The sequence below is a fragment of the Harpegnathos saltator genome, unplaced genomic scaffold (genome assembly GCF_003227715.2).
Source record: "Harpegnathos saltator strain DR-91 unplaced genomic scaffold, Hsal_v8.6 scaffold403, whole genome shotgun sequence".
In the NCBI taxonomy this organism is placed as follows: Eukaryota; Metazoa; Arthropoda; class Insecta; order Hymenoptera; family Formicidae; genus Harpegnathos; species Harpegnathos saltator.
Window position 1 is genome coordinate 287290 of NW_020230210.1, and position 27895 is coordinate 315184.

At 40.0% G+C, this 27895-nt stretch overlaps 1 protein-coding gene across 3 annotated transcripts; it reads left to right on the plus strand.

The window, feature by feature from the left end:
* Position 1: 1 nt before the first annotated feature.
* On the plus strand, positions 2-27895 carry LOC105182855 (probable multidrug resistance-associated protein lethal(2)03659). 3 transcript variants are annotated; one of them, XM_025301124.1, is made up of 15 exons: positions 2-1707; positions 13219-13326; positions 15611-15862; positions 16211-16635; positions 17111-17267; positions 18545-18747; positions 18993-19426; positions 19691-19905; positions 20999-21217; positions 21393-21570; positions 21770-21946; positions 22047-22506; positions 22701-23076; positions 23439-24135; positions 26013-27895. In XM_025301124.1, exons 2-15 carry the CDS (start codon positions 13250-13252, stop codon positions 26154-26156), a joined length of 4014 nt encoding a protein of 1337 aa, XP_025156909.1. In that variant the 5' UTR covers positions 2-1707; positions 13219-13249; the 3' UTR covers positions 26157-27895. The 3 variants fall into 3 exon arrangements, with proteins under 3 accessions (XP_025156909.1, XP_011138927.1, XP_025156910.1); XM_011140625.3 differs by lacking the exon at positions 2-1707 and adding an exon at positions 11720-12227; XM_025301125.1 differs by lacking the exon at positions 2-1707 and having other exon boundaries at positions 13270-13326; positions 15718-15862.

A 27895-nucleotide genomic window follows, 5' to 3' on the forward strand; every position in this document is an offset into this window, starting at 1 on the left:
CTCTGAGCTCCAAAGATTCAATTGAAGATCGGAGATCGGGAAGATCTCTAATATATCAAATTGTGGAATCTGAAGAGAGGCTGACGATGAGAAGTGATTAAACTTTTGGAAGTTTCGAGTTAACAACAATGATTCAAATTCATAACAATGAATATACGTTATTCGAAGCGCTTGTAAATCTTTGAGAATGGAATTCGAGAGTCGTAACATTTCCGAATGTTGCATGATCTTTAAAATAGGGGATTTATGAATTTATGGATTTGAATAGATGGATTCATATCAGGCGATCTATAAATATATGTCGATTGAAATTGAAATTTCTGTTGAATTTCAATCTCCGTCAGCATCAGGAAACTTCAGATTTCCATCTTTTTATTCTTCGACATAAAAATTACGTTAAACAGGTTAAGTATTAGTTAAACTATTAAGAAGTAGATTAGCTGTCGGTTGGCTTATTGTCAAAAAGTTCAACCATTGATTGACTTGCTTTAACATGGTTTGCGAGTCAAAGGATTCGAAACAATCCATGAATCTCCCGACCGAATCTTTGGGACTGCGCAACGCGCAACGCGTAAGAATACTCAATAACATTGAGGTTTGAGATGTTATCATCGTTCATACGGCGTGATTCGAATGATTAATTCGAAGCCGAGAGCGAGAAATTTGCGATGAAACTCTCGTGAGGATTCGCTAATACATGAGGTAGATTTGCATTACTTGAAGAGACTGCACGACAAGGAAATGTCTTAGAGCTAGCGTAGTAAAATTTGATTTAAGTATATCACGAGACAATAATATACAGTAACCGTAGGCGGTAATTAATCTTTAAACAAATTACTCGAAGAAAGTGCTATTATACAGGCTTGGCGCGGATGACATTAGTTGCATTTGCAACAAGTTAGATATATATGTGTATATACATATATTCATTTAAATTAGATATATATATACACACATAGGCATCTCTAGGTCGAGGAACAATTGTAATATGTTAACTAACGAATTAAGACAACTAAATGTACATACGTAAAAGTTGTTAACTAACAATAAGATTATAAATAATATCGATTCACGAGGGAGGAGCAGCATGAGTCGGGGCGCGGCCGTCGCGGATTTATCTTTAGACAAATTATTAGGATTATTACTATTTTTACAATATAATATCACTGTACAACACTGTTTTGAAAAGAGTTCGGTATAGAATAAACTGTTTTCATTTGTACAAATCTACATGTGTTCAGAGGAGAAATACTCTTGCAAGAACTCGGTGGCGAAATGAACTGCAAAGGTTTTAAACATTTGCCGCGCGGAATTACTCTAGCCAATCCGCACGGTCTGTGATCCGCGCATGCGCGCACACGCATTTCTTGCGCAACGGTCGGTCATGAGACTACATCGGACTGTGGCGCGCTCTTCTCGCATGCTTCGTCTCCGCTCCGGGAGAGCTTTCTTCCACCCGGCGGGTATCACGTGCTGTATTGGGGTTAGTTAATGGCACATGGCGCGTAATCGAGTAGTTGAGTGACGACCTTTCATCCGATTGGTCGTGTCTGTTTATCGTCACGCTTGTCGATTGTCCATCATTACCAGGGGTATTCCATTACGTTATCGTGCGGATTAATGAACTGATAGCATTTCTTTCTTCTGTCCAATAACGCAGCAACGAATAGTGAACGAACAGTTTAACCATCCGATCGATCAGTCGAGGTGAGTGCCTTAACAGAATTCAACTTGATTTAATATTACTCGGTAGCTGGCGGTTATAAAGTGCAAACGTGTAACTCGAATGGATTTAGAAAATTTATGAGATTCATCGTGAATCGCGCTTACATAAAACGTATTCGATCGTCAGAAAGAATGAAGAGAGACGATGAGAGCGCTGTATATTGTTTGCTCTCTCTTTCCCTTTCTTTCTCTCTGTCTGTCAAACGGGACCAGAGTGACGTAGAAAGCGAGCGCGTAATTTTGAGGAAGGAGAGATACTGAGACGGCAATAGCTTCGGGATTCTTTTTGTTCTCTTCGTCAAAGAGCGAGAAAAGGAATGATTCGTACGCGACTCGGGAATGTTCTTTTGGTTCTCCGTTCAGTAAAGTAATTCAACGGCCGAATAGTTGGTCGTTATATTACCCAGACAATATCAATATCTAGAACATCTAGATATTTCAAAGACGTCTGACAGACTTTATATTGTTTTTAAATGTCTAAGACCGCATCTTAGCCGTTGTCTAGATATTTTTGTATTTTGACATTGGAATGTTATTCGTGACCTTTATCTGTTAGCGTCAAAGTATTCAATGGCTGTTCTGTCTGTCATTCAATGGCGTTATTAATGGCGGTATTAACAGACAAAGAAGGAAAAATATTTCGCAGAAATGTAAATATTTTCTTAAAATGTCTTTTGGATGTCTAAGACCGTATCTTAGCCATTTATGTTGTCTAGATACTTTTGTATTTTGATGTTGGAACGTTACTCGTAACCTTTGTCTGTTAGCGCCAAAGTATTCAATGGCGTTGTTAATGGCTGTACAAATGATGACGTTAACGGACAAATAAAAAATATTTCGCAGAAATGCGCTCGACGATTCGTCGAAAGAGAGATTCATAGAGTTTATTTAAACACGCGTCATTACCGCTCGCTTCATCGCAAAATGCAACGAAATCATATTACAATAATACTCAATGGCGACCGAACGCGTTTGAGAATTTTTTTTATAGTGCGGCAAGTCGAAGAAAGTTTGGATACATTTAAATTTCCGATCATAATATTCACGAACACGAGAAATCGCAGAGCAGATATCGCAGAATAATTCATCAACGCGTCATAATAAAGACGAAAACCTGCATATCTCTATAACTGACCTGTAACAACCTATAGTAATTTTTATACGAGCAAGAGAGAGACTAAAAGAGAGAGGTTTATTACATAAATCACTCTGTGTGTTTTTGTTATCAGCTCTTTAAATACGCCGTTGATATCACATGAGCCGTCATATTGTTGTATTCAGGTTTAGGCGAGTCACTGAATTCCCAACATTTTTATTTAAATAACAAGTGACTAGTAATGAAGAAACAATGGATATCTCTGTTTGTTTCTAAGTGTGTATACTTTAGAGGTATGCGTGCAAAGTACGCAAGGTTTCACTACCATTTGTGGATTCTGATTGAGTATTCGCTTTAACGAAAAACGTCGGTAGATTTATATGACTTATATGACTTACACGCGACATTGTGACAACTCGTATGATTTGAGCGATATGAATGAGGAAATACCCGTGCGGTGAAAAATAATCAGGAATGATAATTATTTCACGGATGTTGGAGGTTTTTCGCGGAAAACTGCGAAAAATAATTCGCGGGGTTTTTGAGGAGCTCACACTTAACGGCTTATTAATAATTTCAGCTATTAATTTGTTTGTACTCGTGTCAATTGTATTAAGAAGCTGATTAAATTAAATATTGTTAATTTCTTTTGTTCAGTCAATCAAATCTTATTAATTAAATAGTGATTTTTGTCAGAGGTCGTAAATATCAGTCGTGTTGAAGAAATTGGTTATAAATGCGTATGAAATTAAAATAATGAGAAAGTATAAACTAATGCGAAAGTATAAACTAATGCGAAAAAATATGTAATGTTGTCTTATATTCGTTATATTCGTTTAATTATTCTTTTACATCTTGTCTTTTCTTTTTTGTTTGTACTTTTCATACGGATATGCAGACATCAATATATTTATAATTTCAAGCGAGCTATAAATAAAATCAAGTTCTTGACGAATCCGCGTAGATAATCCATCAAACCTCTTGGAAGATAAAATCTTTCCACAGTGCGCGAAAACGTCACTCTTATATTTACATTCTTGAAAATCGTGTTTATATAATAAATAAAAAAAAAATTATTTGCATGCGGTATCTTCTTCGGAATAATTTTAAGATAAAGATAACTATTGCACAGCGAAATGATATTCAATACACTGACGTGATATTATCGGAGCACTTTGCAGCCGAGTATTTCCTCTTCGTGCAAAATTACCTTAAAAGAGATAATATATTAGGTTGTTGCAGATGAAATGGCCATTTTTTAATTTTTAATTTAAATTTTTATTCGACACACTTTATATACATCTCGTCAATCGAAATAGTCTCTCTCCACCTCAATACACTTCCCCCAACGTGATACAAGCACATCAATGCCTTTCACGTAGAAATTAGAAGAGCGAGATGCAAGAAATTCGTTGAACGCATTTTTCACGTCGCTTTCTGTTTGAAATACCTTTTCACTTAAAAAGTTATCCAGATGCTTAAACAAACAAATGGTAATCAGTTGGAGAAAGATCAGGAGAATAAGTAGGGTGAGGGATAACTTCGCATTTGTATTCTGTTAATGTTTTTACAGTTTTTTTTGCAATATGCGGTCTAGCATTATCATGGAGCAATAATATACCGCGTCTATTTAATAATGCTGGCTATTCGATACGCAGTTTTTCCATCACAATGTCAATTTCTTGGCAATATTTGTCAGCATTTATAGTTTCACCCTTTTTCAAAAACGAAAAATGCACAATACCCTTGGCAGACCACCATACAGATACCATAACCTTACGTGAATGAAGGCTCGGTTTCGGCATGTGTTTCGGAGCTTGATCAGCATCTAATCACTGGGCAGAACGTCGACGATTGTCATAAAGAACCCACTTTTCATCACACGTTACTATTCGATTCAATGTTCCTTCATTATTGTGTCGGGAAAGCAAATATGAGCTGATTTCCATACGGAAGCGAAGCTTGTCTCTCTCAGTCAGTTCATGTGGTACCCATTTGTCAAGCTTTTTCACTTTCCCCATGGCCTTTAGGTGTCGGGAAACAGTGGAATAGTGAACGTTGATGCTGTGTGCAATATCTCGAACTGATAAACGCGAGTCTGCTTCAACCATGTCTTTCAAAACATTGTCATCAATCACTGATAGTGCATGGCCGCGAGGCAAATTGTCGAGATTTGTATCACCAGACCGAAACTTTTCAAACCAACGTCTAATGATTCGGTCACTTACAGAACCTTCCGCAAAAGCAGTGTTTCTGTTTCGCGTTGCCTCGGCCGCACTATGACCAAGTTTGTATTCGTACAAGAATATCCGCATTTCCTTACTTTCCATGCCGAAGAGACAGCGATTTTCAACGATATAAACAATGTGATGAAAGTAAGGTTATGCGTGCGAATTTACGTGTGTGGGGCATATACTTTTCAAATATCACGCATGCAACGACAGCTGCATGAAAAGAGCTGAACTACTCGGCCGGGAAATTTGAATTTTGAAAAACGGCCATTTCATCTGCAACAACCTAATACAAAAGAAGATATTTTTACCTTTCCAGAGGAGGTATATATACAGAAGAATAAATATAGCCACTATGCTCTATTCACGCGATAAGATAATCTAAGCTACCTGTTGAATTGACCTGACAAACAATAACTAAGAATAAACGTTCGCCGTCTTATCTTATCGTAGTAGAACATCGTAGTCTGTAATAATATCGTAAAAATAATACGGTAAAGGGTGGCATCGAGTATGTTTGTCCGTTTGTTCTGCGTATGATAAAGTACAAGAGAAACGATAGCTCAGGCGCGCTGATTTTTTCCTCATACTTTTTTCCCAAAAGAGTTGCACTTTTACGCGTATGTCAAACGAAGCGAACAGGCTTCATTTTCACCCATTATCCTTTTTCATGCATTTATACACGCGTACGCGCACGCATACGTATATACACCAAGTATCACGTTTGAAAATTACTTGGAGAGGAATTGCAAAATCCGCACGGGTACCTTGCAACCGGCTCAATCATTTCTACGCATTGCCGATTGCTGCGTGACGTAAAACTAAAGTAAAAACCGAGGTTAAAAGTGGTCTATAGCGAACTAGACCGCGGAGATGCTTGATGTCGCCGACGAGAATAACAAATAAATCAACCAAGCCTTTAAAAAGCGTTTAATTTCGAAGCACGTATGCACTTTTTCTTCGCGCACAATTCGACAAGCGTCACCGTGAAGTCGCACTTCGATCTCAACAAAAACTTTGGAAAGACATCTTAAGATTACATTGACGAACGCTGTCACGTGCACATGACTTTATTCCAGAACAACACCAGAACAATATAAATCGAAACAATACAAATCGAACAATATAAATCTCGTATGAAGAAATATTTCTTCGCGATAACAATTCACAATTGTAATGATAATTCTAATTAGAAGACGTCTTCTCTTCTCCAACATTTCCTAAGCATATTCCAGATATCTTTCGCAAGTTTCGGCTAATTGAGGCATTCCCGCAGCGAACCTGAAACATTACCTTGAAATATTACGAGGAGCGGCGAACAGACGCGCGAACTGTATGATTCCTGGGAAACTGTATGATCGTCGTTGAGAAACACTGTAAACGAGGTCATGACGCGAGCGAAATACATTATATGCCGTCGTCTTCGAAGCTGCTTCGGCAATTCAGAAGAGAGAAGGAACGAAGACCACCCCGTGTCGTTTGACCCACCGAAATCAAATCAGCCGTCGATCGCCTGCGAAGGTCTCAGCGACGTCGATAGGAAACGGCCGCTGGAAAGACAGGCGGTTAATGCCGTTATGTGCGTGATGTTTGTGTATGGAATCATTACGCGGCAAGGACGATTTATAGGGAACTCTGTTATCGTGTACGTCATCAGCTAATAAACGCCGCGGAAATGCCCGATAATTCTCCCCGATCGTCTGCGCGAAACGCTTCGTCCTTGCGCTCGCGGGAAATTAGAAGACCGTTTCTCTCCTTCGAAAAATATTTATCGCGACCGGCTGCTTGTTTCCTCCCTCTTACCTTTTATTTCCGGAACACTTTGCGGAATTGATAGCGTTTTCATTAAGCGGAAAGCGCTACGAGGCGCGACGAATAGTTCAAACAACGCCGCCGTTCTCGGTCGCGCGATCGGCGAAAAAGCGACGCGCGAAAATTGCATTACGTTCTCTCTCGCCGTAATATCGGTTGCGTCAACAATAAATTGATCTTAATTGATTGTCGTTGGTAACGAGCAACTTTACGGACTTCGGCTTAACCGCGGCCTCATTAGGGCTCGAATAGTCGCGCCGAGCTGCGCAACGGGAGATTTTTCGAGCGTGATATATGAATTAACGATTCGTGGAGTGTGAATCGTTTTTAATCATCGACGGGTGTAATTAGAAGGAACTGTCAGTACGTGTGCGTGTACGATGTAATAATAACACGATGTATACGATATAATCTGGGACCTAATAATATAATTATAAGCAACGATTCGCATTTTGATACGGTACATTCTCGTGATTATTTTGTGATTAATTTGCGGCTTGTGGAAATCTATTGAGATTCTTCGAGAATATATTTTTACGCAAATTACAGTATTAGAAAATGTAAAGCTATAATTATATAAGTATCGCGACGTATAAAACTGTCGAGTTCCTCTGAAAATATACATCCGTAAATTACAAGTGCAAAAAAAGAGAGTAAGTTGATTGACCTTTTAATTAGGTATCGCGGCGATTAGTTTTTCCGCGTAGAATTCCACCGAAAATAAGTCGATTGCGAACTCATCGATATTATGTAATGAGATCGATTGATTAGTTATTCCTGTGCAAGAGATGATTTTTAGCGTACAGTAAATACGAGAAGAAAAATACGCGACTGTCTCACAATTTTGCTCTCTTATCGGTACGTGATTGTCTTGCTAATTCTCGGCATTTCGGATTACGCGCAAAAACGTTGTGTTTCTGCACTTAATTGCCGCGATAATATTCTGATAACGTGTTAAGACCGTATCACACTAGCGATTCGCGACTGCGGCTGCAGCTGCGATTACAATTGCGATTCTTCCCCAACCAATCAGAGAGCCATCCAAACGACAGTTGTGAGTCGCAGCCGCGAATTGCTGCTTTCTGATTGGTCGAGGAAAAATCGCAATCGTAATCGCAGCCGCAGCCGTAGTCGCGAGTCGCCAGTGTGATACGGTCTTTACACCGATGCTTGAGAAATAAAACGTGCAGAGATCATGGAGCATCGATACGATGGGTGCGGCTCAAAAAATCTCTCTAGCCGAGCGAATCAATCACTCTAGATAAAATTGAATAAAGGAACATCGCTCGTGGGGGATTTAATTTAATCGTTAATTCGCGGAAATGTTTATTGTGCCGCTTGTATGTTTGTCGTTGTAAACAATTGTTCAATATTTTTCGGTCCAAACCGAAGAAAGTGTCAGATTGTGAGAAAAACGTCTCATATAATGATCATGCAACAAAAAGGTGTTTCTCCGTATCGGATGCGCAAGATATTTCAAGCGAGAAACATTATCAAGCGAGAATGTTTTTCTAGCGGTTTTTATAGCACCGCACCGCAAACGCGAAACAGAGAAAAAAGCAGTATGAGTGTATGCTCGTACTTCTTACAATATTAGACGCATTAAGTGTTGCTTCCTGAAAACGTTATATTAAATTCTTTGCACGATTTCGCGCCCGTTTATACGCGAGTGTTCCTTTTCTAGATTTTTATTGCACGCATGTCATCGAAATTTTGCTTGATCGTTAAATTCGTTCGTCGCTCTGCCGCTTATCACTAAGTTACTTTTCCCTATTCGGCCGTTATCTCCTTTAAACTTTACGACTCATCGTAATTAGTAAAAATGCTTTAAAAGCCGTTAGAGCGCATTTATAGAATGTAATTCCCCCCGACGCATCCGAAAAGTGCTTTGATTTTTCGAGAGATAATGAATGAAAAATGCAAGAAATAAGATCTTTCTCTTTTTCGTGAGATGTTTCGTTTCGAAAGATTCGTCGGTTCGTCGTACTCGTACGACCGAATCGTGGCTAATGTGTCCCATTATTATTTGTTCTATTGTTTGTATAAATATTTATAAATATTGGTAGTTATATAATTTAAATTAAAATTGCAAAATAACATGTTAATTGCAAGACCGTTGCCGTTGTATAAACTATCTCTCTCAGATTTTTAAAGACGTTATTTTTATTTACTTATTTATTTATTTTCTCGTTAGTAACGCTATAATCGTTGCTTTCGTAACAAGGCTTTCAAAAATCGATGGCAAAAATCACAGAGATCGTATCGATTCGTTATCTCTAGAGTGACAATAATAGTATCCTTTTCGCATGTGTAGGTATTCATCAGTTACGCCCCATTTTATATATATCAGTATGTTATAAATCGCTGGTTAATATGTCCATTCAATCGTTGTTTCTCGGAAATATATTGACATTTCGCAAATTAACGATTAAAGAAATTGCGAAGAAGAGTTCGCATTGGTGAATACTTTGGCTTTTACTCGGCGGCCGGTTATTTCCACACAGATAAAATTCCCGTCGAATGTGTAAACGAACTTCTAAGATGACATACGACGTAATTTTCAACGAAGCTTTTCGAGGACTTTGTCCTCAAGGCTTTCATCGTACCGCGCTTACTGCTTACTATTCGATCGTCCCTGGTCAAACCAGCTGCTTTTCTGCGATTTGTTTGCTTAATGTCGTTTATGGTAATATGATGTAATACATTCTAAATGCAGTCGACTACGCCGTTCCATGTTCAAGTAAAAAAAGCCCGAATCGAAGAGAATCTTGATCGCGTTACTGATTACTGATTAAAACTGCGTGACTGATAATGCTATTTTAAGAGAAGTGGACTTAATACTCCAGAGTTTTCTTATATATGTGTACATATATATGATGTACGTATAAAAAACATATAGATATACGCACATATATATATCCCTTTTTCTTTTTAAAGATGTTTATTGTTAAACATCCGCGTGTAAGAAGTGTGATAGAGCGAGATAACGGGGCACCTTGAAAATAAGGTCAAAAAGCGGGAAGCGGAAGTCGAATATTATCACTTTTAGTATCGGTATCAACAATTGATCGATATGGGACATTGGTCCTACGACCGACGGTACACTGGAAAAGGAAAACGATGATCCTTTTGTGCACGATAAAATACAGATTTCGAGGAACAGTATCGGTTACGTACGCATCCTGCTTAATTTGTTATATAACTATTGGTGACATCATTGAGGCAAGCTGGGTCGAATTTTGTTTCACGCGATTCACGAATCTCACACGATCATCGAATGATTGCGTAATTTTACTTTCGCGATTCGGTATACAAAAATACAGTATGCGCATTATCGAGGAATGAGCGCGAATTGAACATTTCGATGAAAATTAATTGTAAAAGAATTGGAAAATTTCACAGACGTGGATACCTTCACTGATTTCTTATGAACATCTAATCTTATCTATGATAAGCGCGTTTGCGTATTATTCTTGAGAGATATTATAAAGTCAAGCTAAGTACAACAGCTATCGTTGATGATTGACGTTAATTGTAAATCCTAAAGCAACGAGAACAATTCGCTTACTCGAATCCGATCCGAATTCGCAAGATTTCCAAATTCAAGATTTCGAAGGATGTCTCCTTTCGGAAATAAAGTTTCGCATGCGTATTGTTTGCCCTTATCTTTTTTTGTTAGCCTTGAGAATCGTTAATAACGGTCTCATTGATTATTCATATTGATTCAGAAGTCCCATTTGTGCGAGCAGAATTTGCTCGTCACTAATTACAAATTACAGAATGTAATATCGAAAGTAATCAAAATGAAAAAAAGATTTTTTTTTTTTCATAGTATTGACGGTACCGTAAGGTGCATTCTGGATATCCATTTAAGCAAATTAGACTTTCTTTTACTATTTGCTAATAACTTCTTAACTTAAGCCATGGATTTCCCATTTAGAGAAATTACCATTTCCACATATATCTATGTACGACTATTAATTACTCTTTCTTCGCATCTTTTTACACAAATGACATTACGTAGCATTTATGTATATAGATTATGTATATAGATTATATATATAGATTTGCAAGCAAGATTTCTCCACGAGTTCTCAATTAGCACACATAGTATGATTGGATAACTTTGCGACTATATAATGAATTCGCTCGGATGTTTTCTTCTGATTTGCATGTACGTTTAAATATATGCCCGACAAGTGTCTGTTCAGTTTATCTATCATTAAATTTAACGTCGATTTATCATACAAATGATTACGTTCATACTTTAGCAGATGTCGTTTGTTTGATATCTTAATCATAAGCTCGTTTCATTAAAGAAAAAATGAAAAACCGTTGAGCTTACGTTCTCTTTCTCCCTGTCTTTCTTGTCACTCCGTGCTAGAAACAGATAAAATCGATTTCCATTCCTAATTCAAAGTCTGAAGATACGAAATAGCTCGTGGTATTTTATCTGATTATTGGAAAAATAGTAAATTTCCATAAATTATAGTCCGGCATTTGATTTTAACGCGGCTATTTCACGTTATTTTCGCGCAACTCAATTTTACACACAATTTTCACTTTACACCCGACATTGGAGTGTAATTGAGATCTTTCTGCAGCTGACGGTAAAACATTTATAATCTAAATATCAGCTTTCACCCAAACGCGCTTGCGGTTTGAATAAGAGACATTCATGTGGAAGGAATTACGTCACTCGAACGCATTTGTACTCATAATTATGAAATGAATTACCCCATACCGCTGAGATGGAATGTTGACGGGAAAAATAAAATGCTCACAGAGAGAGAGAGAGAGAGAGAGAGAGAGAGAGAGAGAGAGAGAGAGAGAGAGAGAGAGAGAGAGAGAGAGAGAGAGAGATATGATGATAAAAAGTGTACCGACATTTGGAAAGGCATCGGAGAACGAAGGAGGGAGAAAAGGATATCGCGAGACATTTTAATGATAAGGCATTAACCTAACGCTCAATGGTGCGTAGAAAAGCAATGGATATCGCCTTCGAAAATCTTTCGAAATTGATGTTGCGACGAATCTCGTAATGAGGCATAACGGCGCGCTGTGATACGACGAATGCAGTGTCGATGCCGCAATATTACGAAAATGATTCGGGAGTGATTATCGCGCGCTCGAGGAGCGCGTGTCGCGCGCGCTGATAACAGCCCATATTAAACTGCGTACATACACGCATGTACCACGAGTCTCGTGGGACACAGCAGTGAGACGACATGCTGCTGCTCCGTCTGAGGCAGGAATAGGAACGTCGGATCGGGACACACAGTGTGGTGTGACGTGCATTCTGTTAGTGCTGGTGTGCTGTGCGCTCGGTGTTTACGCTCGGTGGTCAAGTTTCTCCGTATTCGGTAATTGCTTCATAATATATTCTTCATAAGACTGAGATGAAAGAAACGCACTTGGGACGTAGCAACGGACGCAATGTATAAATTGAATTGTTTCGCCGATATTTCATGTGTTCATTTTCATTATTATTAATGGGATATTATATTTCATATTGTATTATATTTATTGACTTACACACCCGTACACACAAACTTTTCGCGTGTAATAGATTTCAAACGTACAATAATGTGTATCTCATATATCTTGTGATGGTTCATCAAATTTACCATTTATTGTAGCAATCTAATTTATCAGTATAGCTGCAGCTTGGGCGACAATTATTGTAAAAAGGAATGTATATTTTAATATAATTTTTCTCGCAGAATTTTCTCCCTGCGAAAGATTTAGCAAACATCTAGGAACTCAAGAGAGCACTTTAGATACCCGAGTATGTGGAGTTTGATAGCAATATTCACACTGATAGGCAAAACGTAAATTGTGATCCATACTTGACCCCCATGCAATGTTCCCTCCCGGGACGATCGGCTATTCGCGCTTTTAGCCGAATCACGTCGATGATAAGATACGGATAGATCGCGCGCAGGAGTTGCGAGGGGGTCTCTGTGAAATTCTCATCGTACCTGCTACCTTCGACGAATATGGAGGAGAGGACAGTGGAATGACGAAGGAGAAAGAAGCAGGTCGTAATCGGCGCGACAGCTGCGTCACGATTCACGTGGATTACGACACGCATACTCCTTGTCCTCTCCTTTTATTCTCTCGCTCCTCTCCGAGCACTCTCGCGCAACGGAGAACCTACTTGAGTAAACATCCTGCCGATTTGTACTTAATTTCGCGGCATGCTCGGGAGTGTTTTTTGTGTACACACGTGTGTTCGCGGGCACGCGCGTGTGTGCGTTGCGTAATGCGTGTACGTGTATGAACGTGCGCGCGTGTATGTGCGCGCATAGGGATACGCAAAAATTTACACAGAAATCTGTTGTGTTCTTGCAGAAGAGTGAGAGATCTGCATTGTCGCGTCGTGATGGATGGGAAAGTGCACGCCGAGAGGGTGAAGAATCCCAGGAAAGGCGCCAATTTCCTCAGCGCTTTGACGTTCAGGTAAGTAAGAAGTAAGAGACGTTTCCGATTATTATTCCACGAATCGTAGAACGATGAAGGACATTTTTCAAGATAAAAGAAACTGTAGAGGAGTACTCCAGAAGAAACGAAGACTCCGCGCGATCTTAGAGTTCTTAGAGATTAGAGAGACCAGCAAAGGGAGAGAGAGAGAGAGAGAGAGAGAGAGAGAGAGAGAGAGAGAGAGAATCGATTCATTAGAAGCTATTTCGAGATGATACAAACGCGAAGTCATTGTAGAGATATAAATACGTGAGAATTAATTAGGCGGTGCGCAACGTGTCGATCATAAATATTATCTCATTTATATTTTTCTGCGCTTCTCGATGAGTGATCTTTTCGGTTTACCTTCGATCGAAAATCAACAGATGAAGATACAGCTGTACATACTTAACGTGTATATCGGGGGACGTGAAGAACTTGTTCCATAAAAATTATAGAAAGCAGTTTCATTTTTGAAAATACTACGATCGATCTCTCCTCTTTTTAATGAGCTTCTGCCGAGAGTTGTCACTCGTGTTTTCAAGTTATTATTTTCCGTCTTATATAACATGAGACAGACCATTTTCAGACGTCTTCGGGAGGACGACAAAGAAATCGATGTGTTCTCCTTCTCCTCTTTCTTCACCTCCTGCTTACTGGGGCGAATGTTTACGAGTGCATATTTCGAAAATTTAAATCATTGTCGCAATCGTGTCGTCAGTATAGTGATTGACTTTGGAAAAATCTGTCACTACTGCACGCTTGATAGTCTTTTATATGGAACAGAAAATTACGGCGACGTCAAAGCGACGAGTAAATGACTGTAAAAACTGCAAATTATCACAATAAATGGCTATAAAATAAAATGACTATAAAATAAATAAAATGACTGTAAAATTCACTTTCCTCTCATATTTCGATCATTTTCTCGGTCATCTTGCTGTTATCATGATTTCTTCGGAGTACTCGAGACTTCACCGAGACTCTTTTCTCCCAGCAAATCGCGTGCACAGTCGAATACTGTGTGAGTTGAGGATTACGTTAATCCGTGGAAGATGCTTTTAATTACGAGGGAATTAGTATTATCTCGCGCTTCGACGAACCGGGTCATATTTTCGCGGAATATCCAGTTATTTTCCGAGATTAAACAGCCGGCACAATAGCCGCGCAAACAACGAGATAAAACGGGCGCAACATCGGGTTTACTTATGCGCGCTTACCTGTTTTCTCCCATTCGTGTTCACCTTAAGTTAGTAATAGCAATAAATATTATATCGTCCTGAAGTGAAGTATGCGAATTATCTCTCTGCATCGAACAGCGACGAGATAAGCGATGAATAAAAAATGCTCAGGGAACCACCTTGGACTACTTGGACATTGTACACATAGCGTTTGCATCGATGCATCATTACTTGTGTATTGACAAACAATAGTGTGTTTAAGCGTGTATATACGCGCAATTTGACGCGATTATTTGATTGTATACGGATATGTACACGGATGGCAAATCGTGATTTGCGCGCGAGTTAAATTACGACTTAATTTCTTAACGATAATTAATTTTTTGCAGTCGGCGATATTCGATAGCCGATTTATCTTGGGAGGAAAAAATCGCCACTTTTCTGGAGTGGATTGAGAACAGTTTTTGTAAAAATCAAGGAAATCGTTCTCAAGGTTTCTTTTTTTTTGCCAAAATTGTGGTTTATTCGCGAGTTTAAAGATAAGCACTAATTCGATATTTTACCGCAAATTTGAAGACAAGCACCAATTCGATATTTTACCGCAAACATCATTATAGTGTTGCACAGCTCGTTGTTATATTAATTTAATTATTTTATTTTTATCTCACATTGATACGTATCTACTAATTAAGATAATGAAAAAAATATGTTTACTCGACGATGCTTATATGCTTGATGGAAGTCGAGTTTTGTAAAAATTACCCTTAAGCTCTATTCTCTCGGGCTGTGCTTCAACCACGAACTTGAAACTAATCTGAGGAAGGGCTCGAGAGATGGTCTCACGTTACGTAATACAGGAAATAATAATAGCTTAGGGCTCTGCGCGCAGGTATATAGTAGCGAGATACGCTGTAGGAGCAACGTTTTAGAAAACAAAAAAGAGAGAACAAAAGCAGGGAGAGACGCGAAAAGAATTTCCGGCGGGCGAGATTGCGGACAGTTCGTGCGAGTGAAAGAAAACGAAAAAAAAAAAACAAAAATGAAAGGAAAGAGAGAGAGGGAGAGGGAGAGAGAAGAAAAACGTGTGGTTTGCTTCTTCGCAGTTGGATCCTACGCACTTTCTGGGTGGGTTACCGCAGAGATCTTGAAGTAACTGATTTGTACAAACCGCTTAACGAACATACAAGTGGTATTCTTGGTGTTAAATTAGCGGACGTCTGGGAGGAAGAATGCAAGGCGGCGCAACGTCGGGGCAAGGGAGCGCAGCCCAGCCTGTTGAAAGTTATCATCAGGTGTTTCGGCCTCAAGATCGCGCTTTATGGCATAATATTGGCCGCCATGGAGATTTCACTTAGGTACGTACCCAATTACATACCTGTATTATAAGACGGATGCGCCGCGCGAACTGCGCGGACGAGCAGCTCTCTTTGGTCCGTCGATGTTAACACATGCTCGTGACTGGTGGCGCGAATAACATTAATAATATTAATAAATAATAATAACGTTGATTTACTTCTTGTCCATCCGGCAATAATGTCCAAGACAAAAATTGCGTTCGCACAGTATCGCGCTTCATCAGCGGCCATCACGCGACGTTGGTCATTCGTGAGGAATTTTGACCTTTCCGAGAAAAAGAGAAAAAAAAGAACAACAAAAAAGAACTCGTTTCTCAGTTCATAGTCGTTTTTCCCGTGTTTTTCCAGAGTGTTGCAGCCACTGTGCCTCGGTCGACTGTTGCGGTACTTCAATACCAAGGAGATAGACTCGACGGACGCCTACATATACGCCGCCGGCGTGATCCTGTGCTCCGCCGTCAACGTGTTCGTCATCCATCCCTACATGATGGCCATTTTGCACATGGGCATGAAGATCCGCGTGGCCTGCTGCTCGCTCATCTATCGCAAGTCGTTGAAGCTCACGAGGACCGCGTTGGGCGAGACCACGATCGGCCAAGCGGTGAATCTCCTGTCGAACGACGTGAGCAGGTTTGACGTGGCCATTATATTCCTGCATTATCTTTGGATTGGGCCCCTGGAGACCATCGTCCTCACGTACTTCATGTACATGGAAGTTGAGATCTCCTCGCTCATCGGCGTGGCGGTTCTGTTATTGTTCATACCATTGCAAGGTAAGAGACGCGACGTGCCGGTTGCGAAGTTGAGAAGGAGGAGAAGAAGTCAAGGCTCGCGGCATCTCGTTGTGATTGAGCGAGAGACTGAAAGTATGGCTCAATACAATGGTTGTCTTCGCGAGGGATAATTGAGAGAGATTGAATCCCGGCAGGGACGTGCCGCAAGAAACGTTTAATATCTACTCCTCGAAAGTCGAGATCTTCTTCAGTTTTGAACTTGTTGGAACTTTCGAGTTATCGTAGAGATCTTCGAAATTGCTGAATCTCAAAAAATCGCCAAGTTTGTAAGATTTGAATGTTATGTTTTAGATTCTATATTTCTCAAATTCTTATTTCAAGACTCTATTTTAAATTCGTGTCTTTATTTACCGTGAGGAGCTTGCCGTTACTTAACGCGTATTACTAAGCGAATCGCTAAATATCGCCGACCGGCAATTTATTATCTCACATCCTGGATCTGGAAAATTCGCAGGGTGGTTGGGAAAGAAGTCATCGGTTCTGAGATTTAAAACCGCCATTAGGACTGACGAAAGAGTGCGACTGACGAATGAGATTATTAGTGGAATTCAAGCTATTAAAATGTACACCTGGGAGAAGCCATTCAGCGCGCTTATCGAAATGGCGAGAAAGTGAGTACTGCACTTACGTAGATTACGTAAGTAATACTTATATCAGTCACGTGAGCAGAAGACGAGCCTTCGTCGACAGGAATAGAAAAAGAAACATTGCAAAATACACGGCAGCTTCATAGCGATTAAATCGTGTCTTTAAATGAAATGATGTTCGTGTCGCAATTACGACATTAACGTTAATTGCCTACTGTGCGACGGACGGTAGAAATTTCAATTGGTTCCCACGCGTTTTGTTCAATTTTTGTCTTGACTTGAACACTGTTAGTTTTTACATAAGGCGGTCGTCGTTATGACACTGTAGCTCGATTTTGGCTTTCGTTTGTAAACTTCACAAATATCTGCAATATATGCTTTGCGCTCATTCCTTGAAATATATTCATCGATTGAAGTCGAGTCGTTGATAAAATGATAATAATATCGTTGGACAAGATGATAATCAACGGCCTTGTCGTTCAAATAGAACATTCCGCATTTATCAATATTTTATCGTTGCACTATCATATTTTTATGTTACTTCAAGAAGTATCAAGAACTTGTGCGTTTTTATTGAGAATTTCGTGATAAATTCGCTTTCTTCCTTTCTCTCTCTTCAAACACATCTCTTGCTTCTAAGTATATTATTTACATATAATTATCAATTCAAATATATCAGATAAATTTATATTTTATATTTTAAAATATTTTCTCTCTCTCTCTCTCTCTCTTTCTTTTTCTATACACACACATATATATACATATAAGCATAACAATAACTTTTGAAATTCTAAAACATTTTCGAAAATCTTTCTAGTTCTCGACATCAAATTCCTTCAATTACCTGCTCAAAGTTTAACGAACTCTGACGCGAGTAGATTACATCGCAAGTGAATTATCTACCTCGATACGTTGAAACAATTTTCACGCGCGCGACGCCATTTAATCGACATGTAAATTAATATCTAACCGCAGCTCGCAAGCTCTATATTAAATATCCATGCACACTTATCCGAAATATCTGTACACACGGTGTACAGTACGGTTTTATTTCGACTACTCCGTATTTTCGTATCGACCGAACGCTTCATTGGATCAGGTGGGTGTTTAATAAAACATTGGCCGCTTAAAGGAAATATACGAGCGCCCGTGTGGTTTTCCGGCTCGAAGAATGAACAAACAAAGAATTCGTAAGGGGAAGAAAGAGAGGGAGAAGAAAAGAGACAGAAAGAAAAGAGAAGAACGAATGAAATAAAGAAAAAAAAAAGAAGGAACGTAAATACGGTGAAATTTGTTTGCAGGAAAGAAATCAACGTCATCAGAGCGACATCGTATATTCGGGGTGTAACGATGTCGTTTATCATCTTCACCACGAGAATGTCACTCTTCATCACAGTATTGGTTTACGTGTTGTTTGACAACAAGATAACGGCCGAGAAAGTCTTCATGGTGACCGCCTACTACAATATTCTACGTACAACGATGACTGTCTTCTTCCCGCAAGGTATTTCTCGCACTGATTTTCGGTCTCTTGTTCTCCATCTCGATTTTCTCCGTTTCCTTTTAATCTTTCTCTACCTTTTACTTCTGCTAGTTTATATCTTTACTTTTTATCTGTTTATTTTTTTCTTCCCTTTTCCATTCGTCGCAAGAATTAACTCACCATCGCATGAGTGTCAATTGATATTGTTGAGAATCCCAAATGAATTATCAAGATGGGTTTTACATTTTCTTCGTCCTGCAAATTAGGAATAACGCAGACGGCGGAAGCTATGGTGTCCATCAGACGTCTACAGAAATTCATGATGTACGACGAGATCGACCACACGAGTAAATCTGAGTCCATGATCAACGGAAAGAAAGACTCAAAGGACATCATGCAGGTAGATATCACGGGGAACGCGAAAGAGAAGAAGAAGGTCAACCAGGAGAAAGACGATCAGCAAGTGCAATATGATCAAGGTGATCACGCGGGTCGCGGCGATCGGAATGAATATATCATCTCTATCGAGAACGCCAGTGCCAAGTGGCTGGATCACGAAAAGGAGGACACTCTGCAGAATATCACTATCAAAATGCGACCCGGCGAACTGATCGCCGTCGTCGGTCAAGTCGGTTCGGGCAAGAGCAGCCTGATGAACGTTATCCTGAAGGAGTTGCCCCTACACACTGGCACCATTAAGGTACGTGCGCGTTATTTTTCAACTCTATTTGAGTCCATTTGAAATATATTAAAATCTATCTATTATTTATTTAAACCTCTGTTTAAAAATGTACACACCAAATGTATAAAATTTTAGATAAACCATTGAACTTTACTCTTATCTTTAGAAAAAGAAAAAACTTAGGAACCTTTAGAGCTTTAAAAGTTTCCAGAAGCGAGTCTTTAGTAGAGTTGCTTCTGCTAATTTTATTGGTGTATCACAAAATATCCTTTCTTTTCCTAGGTGAACAATAGTGTCGCTTACGCTAGCCAAGAACCTTGGCTGTTCGCCGGATCGGTGAGACAGAATATCCTGTTCGGCCGTAAGATGGATCAGTTTCGATACGACCGCGTGATCAAAGTGTGCCAGTTAAAGAGAGACTTCAGTTTGTTGCCGTACGGCGACAAGACCATCGTAGGCGAGAGAGGTATCAGTCTCTCTGGCGGCCAGCGTGCAAGGTTGGTCTCTCGTGCTTCTCTCGATAAAAAATTCCAGACACGCACGCGAAGTTTATCGAGATCTTCACCTTGAATATATAATATGCTCCACGTGTGTAAAGATTTGATCTCCAAATCTTTTGTTGTTTTATCTCGTTTATTATTTGCGCATCTCTTCCGCTTCGTGGCTACAAACTCGTTGCGAACACGCGTGTTAATTCTATACAAGGTGCGAAGAATTATTAGAAATTTCATCTGTTCGTTAATCTCAGTAGATCGAAAAACTAATATCATCGACTCAGCTGAAGAACTAGCTGAGAGAGATTTCTTTTTGTTTTGATTACTTTTAATTACTTACTCATCACTAGTCTATCGCACATGATGTAGTTCTAAGGGGTTATTTGATCGTGTTCTTACTTAGATATCTAGCTGATGTTCACCTGCTTTCTTTCTTCTCTCTCTTTCATTCTCGCACATACACGCGCGTGTCACTATGCAGAATTATCTTATCGTCATGCTTCAGCAGGCAAACAGTGTCTTCTTTCTATGATCGCATACTTTGATAAGCGTTCTGTTTAACAGTGCCTGTTCAATGTACCTTTTCTTTTTTTTTATAACCATATCTTGAGAACTTGGTGTGTTCTTCAGCGATAAATATCATGTGAAAAGATCACGCGAGCGAGACGATTGTCTCAGGTACAACTTAACACATTCATTGCCAAACTGAAAATTTGAATTTCGTGTAGTGGCCAAAGTTATTTTTTCTTTTTTTTTTTCAACAGACGATGGCTGGAGGCCATCCTCCCTCCACGAGAGTTCAATCCCTTCCCCAGTGGCCTATGTAAACATCACGCGCCGTTTCGTTATTCTATCCCGCATAGAAAATCGTTAGCAATTACACGATATCGCGTGAACGGCAATGAACGTGTTAAACAAAGTCACGAATTCTTGAAAGAGTTTACAAGTTTCTGCGAAATGAAGAGTATGTAGAGAGAAAACATGAATAGAGCTATGAAGATATGAAAGATTCGAGTATATGAAGGATCGATTGATTGTTCATTTGAATTGTATTATTGATAATTGCACATTAATAAAATATTAATATTTTCCCCAGGATTAATTTAGCGAGAGCTGTGTATGCCGAATCCGACATATATCTTTTAGATGATCCTTTAAGCGCCGTAGATGCTCACGTGGGCAAGCACATGTTTGAGGAGTGCATCGATAAGTATCTACAAGGAAAAACTCGAATCTTGGTGACTCATCAGTTGCAATATTTGCGAAATGTCGGCAGGATTATCGTGTTGAAGGATGGGGCTATTCAGGCTGAAGGGTGTGTAGTTCTGATATTTCCTCTTTTCTTTATCTTTAAAAATTCTCTTTGCCTTAGTAATATAAATTTTTAAAATATTACACGGAGAACGATATTTAGTCGAATAGAACAATTAAAGATATATCCAGAGTATTACATTTTTTCGCCATGAAGAATATCTTTTTTTGTTCATCAGAACGTACGATGAATTGGGTTCCATGGGAGTGGATTTCGGTCGACTGTTGGAGACTCAAACTCAGGTGGAAGAGCAGTCTGCTTCGGCTCCGGTTAGTCGTAGCAACTCACGTAACGCCAGTATTACCTCGCTCAGTTCATTTATGACGAACGATACTTCTAAGCAAGAACCAGACGAGGTAAGAAGACATACATACAAAGATATATCGAGATATCTAATAATAAATAAGCTAATGCTACTTGAGTCAAGTGTCAGTTACTTAGATCTAATCAATTAATTTCGTCTATTTAATTCCATCAATTTACGGATTGATTCGGTTCAAGTAATTTCGATTATTAATCATGAGTAAAATTAATATCGAAATGGAAATCATGTAGGTGGCCGAGACGCGTACAGTTGGCACTATTTCTCGTAAAGTTTACGCAGATTACTTCCACGCTGGTGGCAATTGGTGCTTCATAATTACTGTGGCTATGCTCTGTATCTTGGCGCAAGCCGCTGCCAGCGGCGGGGACTTCTTCCTCGCGCGCTGGGTTGACTTCGAAGAGATACATGTAAGTATGAAATACGCTCGCAGGCACATAGATGTCATAGCTCAGCTCTAAGTCTGCGACTTTATTCAAAACTCGCTCAACAACGCGATTAATTGCGCAGGTGAACAAAACAGCCAACGGCACGGTGGTGGTCGATCCGAACAGTACTCTCTCTCGAGATGCTTACATCTACATCTACACCGGTGTGACTGTATTGACTATCGTTATAACCCTCATCCGTTCGTTCTCCTTCTTCTGGGCATGCATGCGAGCTTCCAGACGACTTCACGACAATATGTTTCGCTGCATCAGTCGCGCCACTATGCGCTTCTTCAACACCAACACGTCAGGACGTGTATTAAATCGCTTTTCCAAAGACATGGGTGCGGTGGACGAGTTGTTGCCTATTGCCCTAATTGACTGCATCCAAATTGGCCTGGCGTTGCTCGGTATTATCATCGTGGTCTCCATCGCGAGTCCTTGGTTATTGATACCCACCGTGATCATCGGATTCATATTTTATTACTTGAGAGTCTTCTACCTGGCTACCAGCCGCAGCGTCAAGCGTTTGGAGGGTATCAGTGAGTATCTCGAGCTCGCATCGGTTGAATAAATTAGCACTACTAATACATAAAATAATAAACTTTATATATCGAGATGTTTTGGAAATAATATTGTATAAAATACAAGTACGATAGGTTGTTCAATATATAAATCATACTTTTGTGATAAATTATGTTCTCTCTTAATAATTTAATATTCGATCTTTCCTCAGCACGTTCGCCGGTCTTCGCTCATTTGAGCGCGACTTTGCAAGGACTGCCAACAATTCGTGCCTTTGGGGCGGCGGAAATCCTCACGAAAGAGTTCGATCGTCACCAGGATCTCCATTCGTCCGCGTGGTACATCTTCATCGCCTCCTCGCGAGCGTTTGGTTTCTGGCTGGACGTTTTCTGCGTGATATATATTGCGTTGGTCACTCTGAGTTTTCTCGTGCTAGATAACGACGGTCCCGGCTCGATGGACGGCGGCAGGGTAGGCCTGGCGATCACTCAAAGCATCGGCCTCACAGGAATGTTCCAGTGGGGCATGAGGCAGAGCGCCGAGCTCGAGAATCAAATGACATCAGTGGAACGTGTCCTCGAATACAGGTAACGTAAATTATATAATCCCTTGATTTAAGAAATTCATAATTTAGAAGATCTGTGTATGAAAATTGTATTGGAAATTTCTGATAAATTTCTTAGATGTCCTTCCGATTACATCACAATTTTCTTTATAATTAACTAAAACTTAATAAAGTTTTCTTACAGATTATAATCAAATATAATTTCTAAATGTAATAATACACAATTATATGCAATCAAGATTTATGAGAACCGAACGATAGTAATAATTAAAGCCTACTTAGTTCTCATAGGTTTTAGTTGTAATCAGTTTTCATTGTAGCTTCATTCAAACACCAAGTAAACGTCTTATTAATATTTTTGAAATTTTTGCTACTTCTTTACAGCAAGATAAATAGCGAACCTCCTCTCGAGAGCGCTCCCGATAAGAAACCGAAAGAAGACTGGCCGCAAAAAGGCAAGGTAGAATTCAAGGGCGTGTGGTTGCGTTACGCGCCGCTGGAGCCGCCCGTGCTGAAAAACCTCAACTTCGTCATCCACCCGCACGAGAAGGTGGGCATCGTTGGCCGCACCGGCGCTGGGAAATCTTCTCTCATCTCAGCGCTTTTCCGTCTGGCCGACGTGGAGGGTCCGATCGAGATCGATGGCATCGACACCAGCACCATTGGTCTGCACGACCTGCGTTGCAAGATCAGTATCATCCCGCAAGAGCCGTTCCTCTTTTCCGGCACTCTGCGTCGCAATCTTGATCCCTTTGACACGTACCCGGACGACGTGCTATGGCGAGCACTCGAGGAAGTTGAATTGAAAGAAATGGGCCTGGAAGCGCACGTCAACGAGGGCGGCTCCAATCTCAGCGTCGGTCAGCGGCAGTTGGTTTGTCTGGCACGCTCCATCGTGCGCAACAATCCAATACTCGTGCTGGACGAGGCCACCGCGAACGTGGACCCGCGCACCGACGAGTTGATCCAGAGAACCATCCGCAGGAAATTCGAGAATTGCACAGTGCTCACGATCGCCCACAGGCTCAACACTGTGATGGACAGCGATCGTATCTTGGTGATGGACGCCGGCAGTGCGGTGGTGAGTCCTTTTCTTTTATGGTATTTCTCTTTGGGCTGTATTCGTGGTACTGTTGTATAGATCGTTTCAAGTGGTCACTTGTCATTTCTATGACTTGTTTTAATTTGTAGGTGTATGCATACAGATTATATATTACTAACATACACTAATTGAAAAAATGATTTTTTCTATTACGAGAAATCAGCGAAGTTTAATGGATTGTAATTTCTGTAAAACCAAGGATAACGAGATGGTTAAAGTTACAATTAAAGTTTACGTTTTTTTTTTCACTTTCGCGTAAAAGTACGTCTGACTTGCCGTTGAGTTGTACTACTTTCTCGAATCATTTAGTATAGTGACGCCTCGTAGCGGAGATATCGGAACTAAAAGTTGTCTTAGCTAAGACTTTTACTTTATTTAGCCAAAATTCGAATTGCAATTAATTAGGGGGTTCTTTTACATTATATTAATCCTTATAACATTTTACTGAGCCATACTATATTGATTCTTGTGATATTTAGCCAAGATTCAAACCACGTTGTATTGTTCCCCAATAATATCTAGTCAAGACTAGAACCATAATTTAGCCAAGCCGATAACATTTAGCCAAGACTCGAACAACAATAGGTAGTTTGTCAGCTGAGGGTTTCTTCAAAAATTATTTTTCAAAATGTAGTTCCAACATTTCCGCTACGAGTCGCTAGTGACCTAAACGAGGAATCGAGGTAACAGTATGAGCCAACAATTAGACGTGCTTCTATCCCATCGTGAGAAATACGTAAAATTTAACATCTTGTAACTTCGACAAAAATAACGATAACATATGATAGTTCGAGAAGCATTTTCAAGCTTGAAGTTTCCAGTTTTTCAGAGTTTTGATCACTTTAAATTTCCAACGTTGCTTTCATCTCTGAAAAAACCAAGTTTAATGAGAAATGACGGTGATTGAAGTTTTCTTTCTACTTTATATTTTTTAATGAAGTTTTTATACTCAAAATTTATATATATCAAAATTGCAACGAATGTATTTTAAAGAGATAATTTTCAGCTCTCTAGTTTCGAACGAATATTGCACATTGATTCGTTCGCTTTCTGTGCGCGGTCAAAACTGAAGAACGCTCTTTGCTTCAACATTGAATAATTTCGAGAAAAAATCGCTCCGCAATTTGCATATATGCAAATTAAAGGGTTTGTGCTTTCAAACGGTTTGAATGTCATTTATGTAGGAATTTTATGTGCGCAGTGCAACATGACAAACTTCAACAAATGAAAATGTTTGACACTCGACAGTTTCCGTTTACATTCACGCAATATAATAAAAGAATTAGTATATTAGTATTAATCATATTTAAAAATCGATTTAGAAACTAGAAATTTCAAGCTTTAAAATGCTTTTCAAACCATCTCGTTATTATTATTTTTGCAGCAGTGAAATTCTTTTTATTCCGAGTAAAATGATAGATAAATTAATCCATTTCTTTTCTCTTTTATAATTCTGTATTCTCATGTTTGTGAAAGTTTGATATTCAATTGCGTAGAACAGATCATTCGTTTTATTATTTTTATTACATAATATTACATTTTTTCTACTTGGCTCTATCACGCAAATCGTGTTTCTCGCGTGCTTCGGCAATTTCTAATTACTTCCAAAACGGAAATGTCCGAAGCAGTCGACCGTGTCCCCTCCGTCTCTGTTTTGCGATATACGGACCGTCGCGAATGTGCGACGAAAAGCGACTGTATTTCCATCATGTCCCGCGTAAATCGTAAATATTTTATCGAACTGCCACTTGCGCACGTCGAGGTATATCTCATCGGGGAAAATACAGCCCTCGTAACGAGAGTGGATCGTAAATCGCGAGTTCGCTCCTCAAAACGGATCTCCTTTCCTGCGATAGGAATTCGACCATCCTCACCTGCTGCTGCAGAAGGAGACCGGCTACCTCAAGAGCATGGTGAACGAGACCGGCAAGGCGATGGCGGAGGCCCTGGCCGGCGTCGCCAGCAGCAGCTACCGCAATCGAGCTTCCACGACGCTCTGATTAACGTACCTACGTGGCTAATTATTTAATCGCGTGCGACAGATATCACAGTGTACCGTCTCGGTAGCCGAAGTGGAAGTTTCGCGCGAATCGCTCCTGCAAACCGATCGGCTAGGAATTTCCGGAAGGCCGGGCTCCAACTTTCCACGAGGACGTGTAGCAGTATACGAAAAGTGAGAAAACAACAAGAGAAGAGGAAAAGAAAAATAATACGAAAATCGTGCAAGATTTGCAAGGAGCGGTGGGGAGTGAAGAAGCCCAACGTTTCGCAGTTTCACAGGTAGTCGAAATGTTCGCGAAAGTCGAGGATGAAAATGTGCGACGTGGCACGTTTCTCAATTGTGTCCTGTCGAACACGAGGATTTCACAGGATCCGAGATTAATTCGGGGGTCCCAAGGGATTGGAAGCGCCGGGAGGACAGGAATATCTAGGAGCGATGAGAGGCCTGCCCTAGGAGGCCTTCCTTAAGAGAAGGGGATGGCAATTTAATGATTAATCATCGTATTTACGAGCTGCACGCAGTCTTGTCTTGTAGTTAGTCTTATAATTTTTCTTATTGTTTCGTCGTTGTCCTTTTTAATTAGTGTATCATGGAATTCTCAGTCACTTCGCAGCGCCGTTATCGCCGCCGATATATATTACATATCTAGCGAGAGTTTCTCGAATGGATGAAGGGGAGGAAAAGGAAAAAGGAGCGGAGAAGAAAAGAAAGAAGGCTGTCGCCGATCGGCGCGTCTACGGTAACAGTATTATTACGTCGTTTTTATGTATCAATCAAACTCTCAGATTCCGACGGGAAGTTTCCATTCGTTGGATCACTGGAGATCTCCCCAACGATTCACACCATCAGCTGTCGTGAATGCTTTCGGGATATCAGTCAGGACTCGTCGGGGAACGTAGTACATATATATATATATAAACACTTTTGAAGGACTTCTTTACTTATTTATGACCAGGGATAATTTCGCTTTAGTAACAAAAAAAGAGAAAAATAATTACGCAAGTCGAAGGAGATAACGATTAAAAACTTGCACGAAAAAAAAAGGATAAAGGACGATAAACGCAAGCGACTACAAAAGGGCCTATGGTATTTCCTACGAATTTACACAGCTATAACAGTCACAAGTCCTGATCCGGGAGAAAAAGAGAAGAAAGGACACAACAGGCGGGATCATACAGGCGGGATTTTATGGAGTCCGGGATAATCTAATCAACTCCCAGGGCTCTCGATAATCCTCGGTAATCCTGTGAGGAGTTGCATCACGATCAATAGGCGAGAATTAATTCTTGAGAGATTCGATTGATCCTCGATAACTCGAGCACCGCATACAGGATCGTTGATGAGCTGACAGCTCAACATGGACGTACTTAACGTTAAATGATACAGGAAGGGAGGATTCTACGCCACTTTTATAGGTATATATATATACACAAACACACATACAGACGTATGCTCTATATATACATATATATACTACGCGGTATACACGGGTGTCCGGCGAAAACGTCGCGGTTAAACGTCGCGACGTAGCGGGTCCATAATTCGTCGTACATCACTGCCAGCGGGTGGTCCGGTCGTTCCTTTCTTTTTTTCTCTCTTTTTTCTTTTTTTTTTTCTTTCTTTCTTTCACCACCCACAGGTCACCCCGTGTATATCCGGCGAGAGTGTGCATTCGCGCCGTTTTTCCCGCGAGTATTTACAATGTTCCTGCCGTTTATTACGAACTGGTGCTACAAG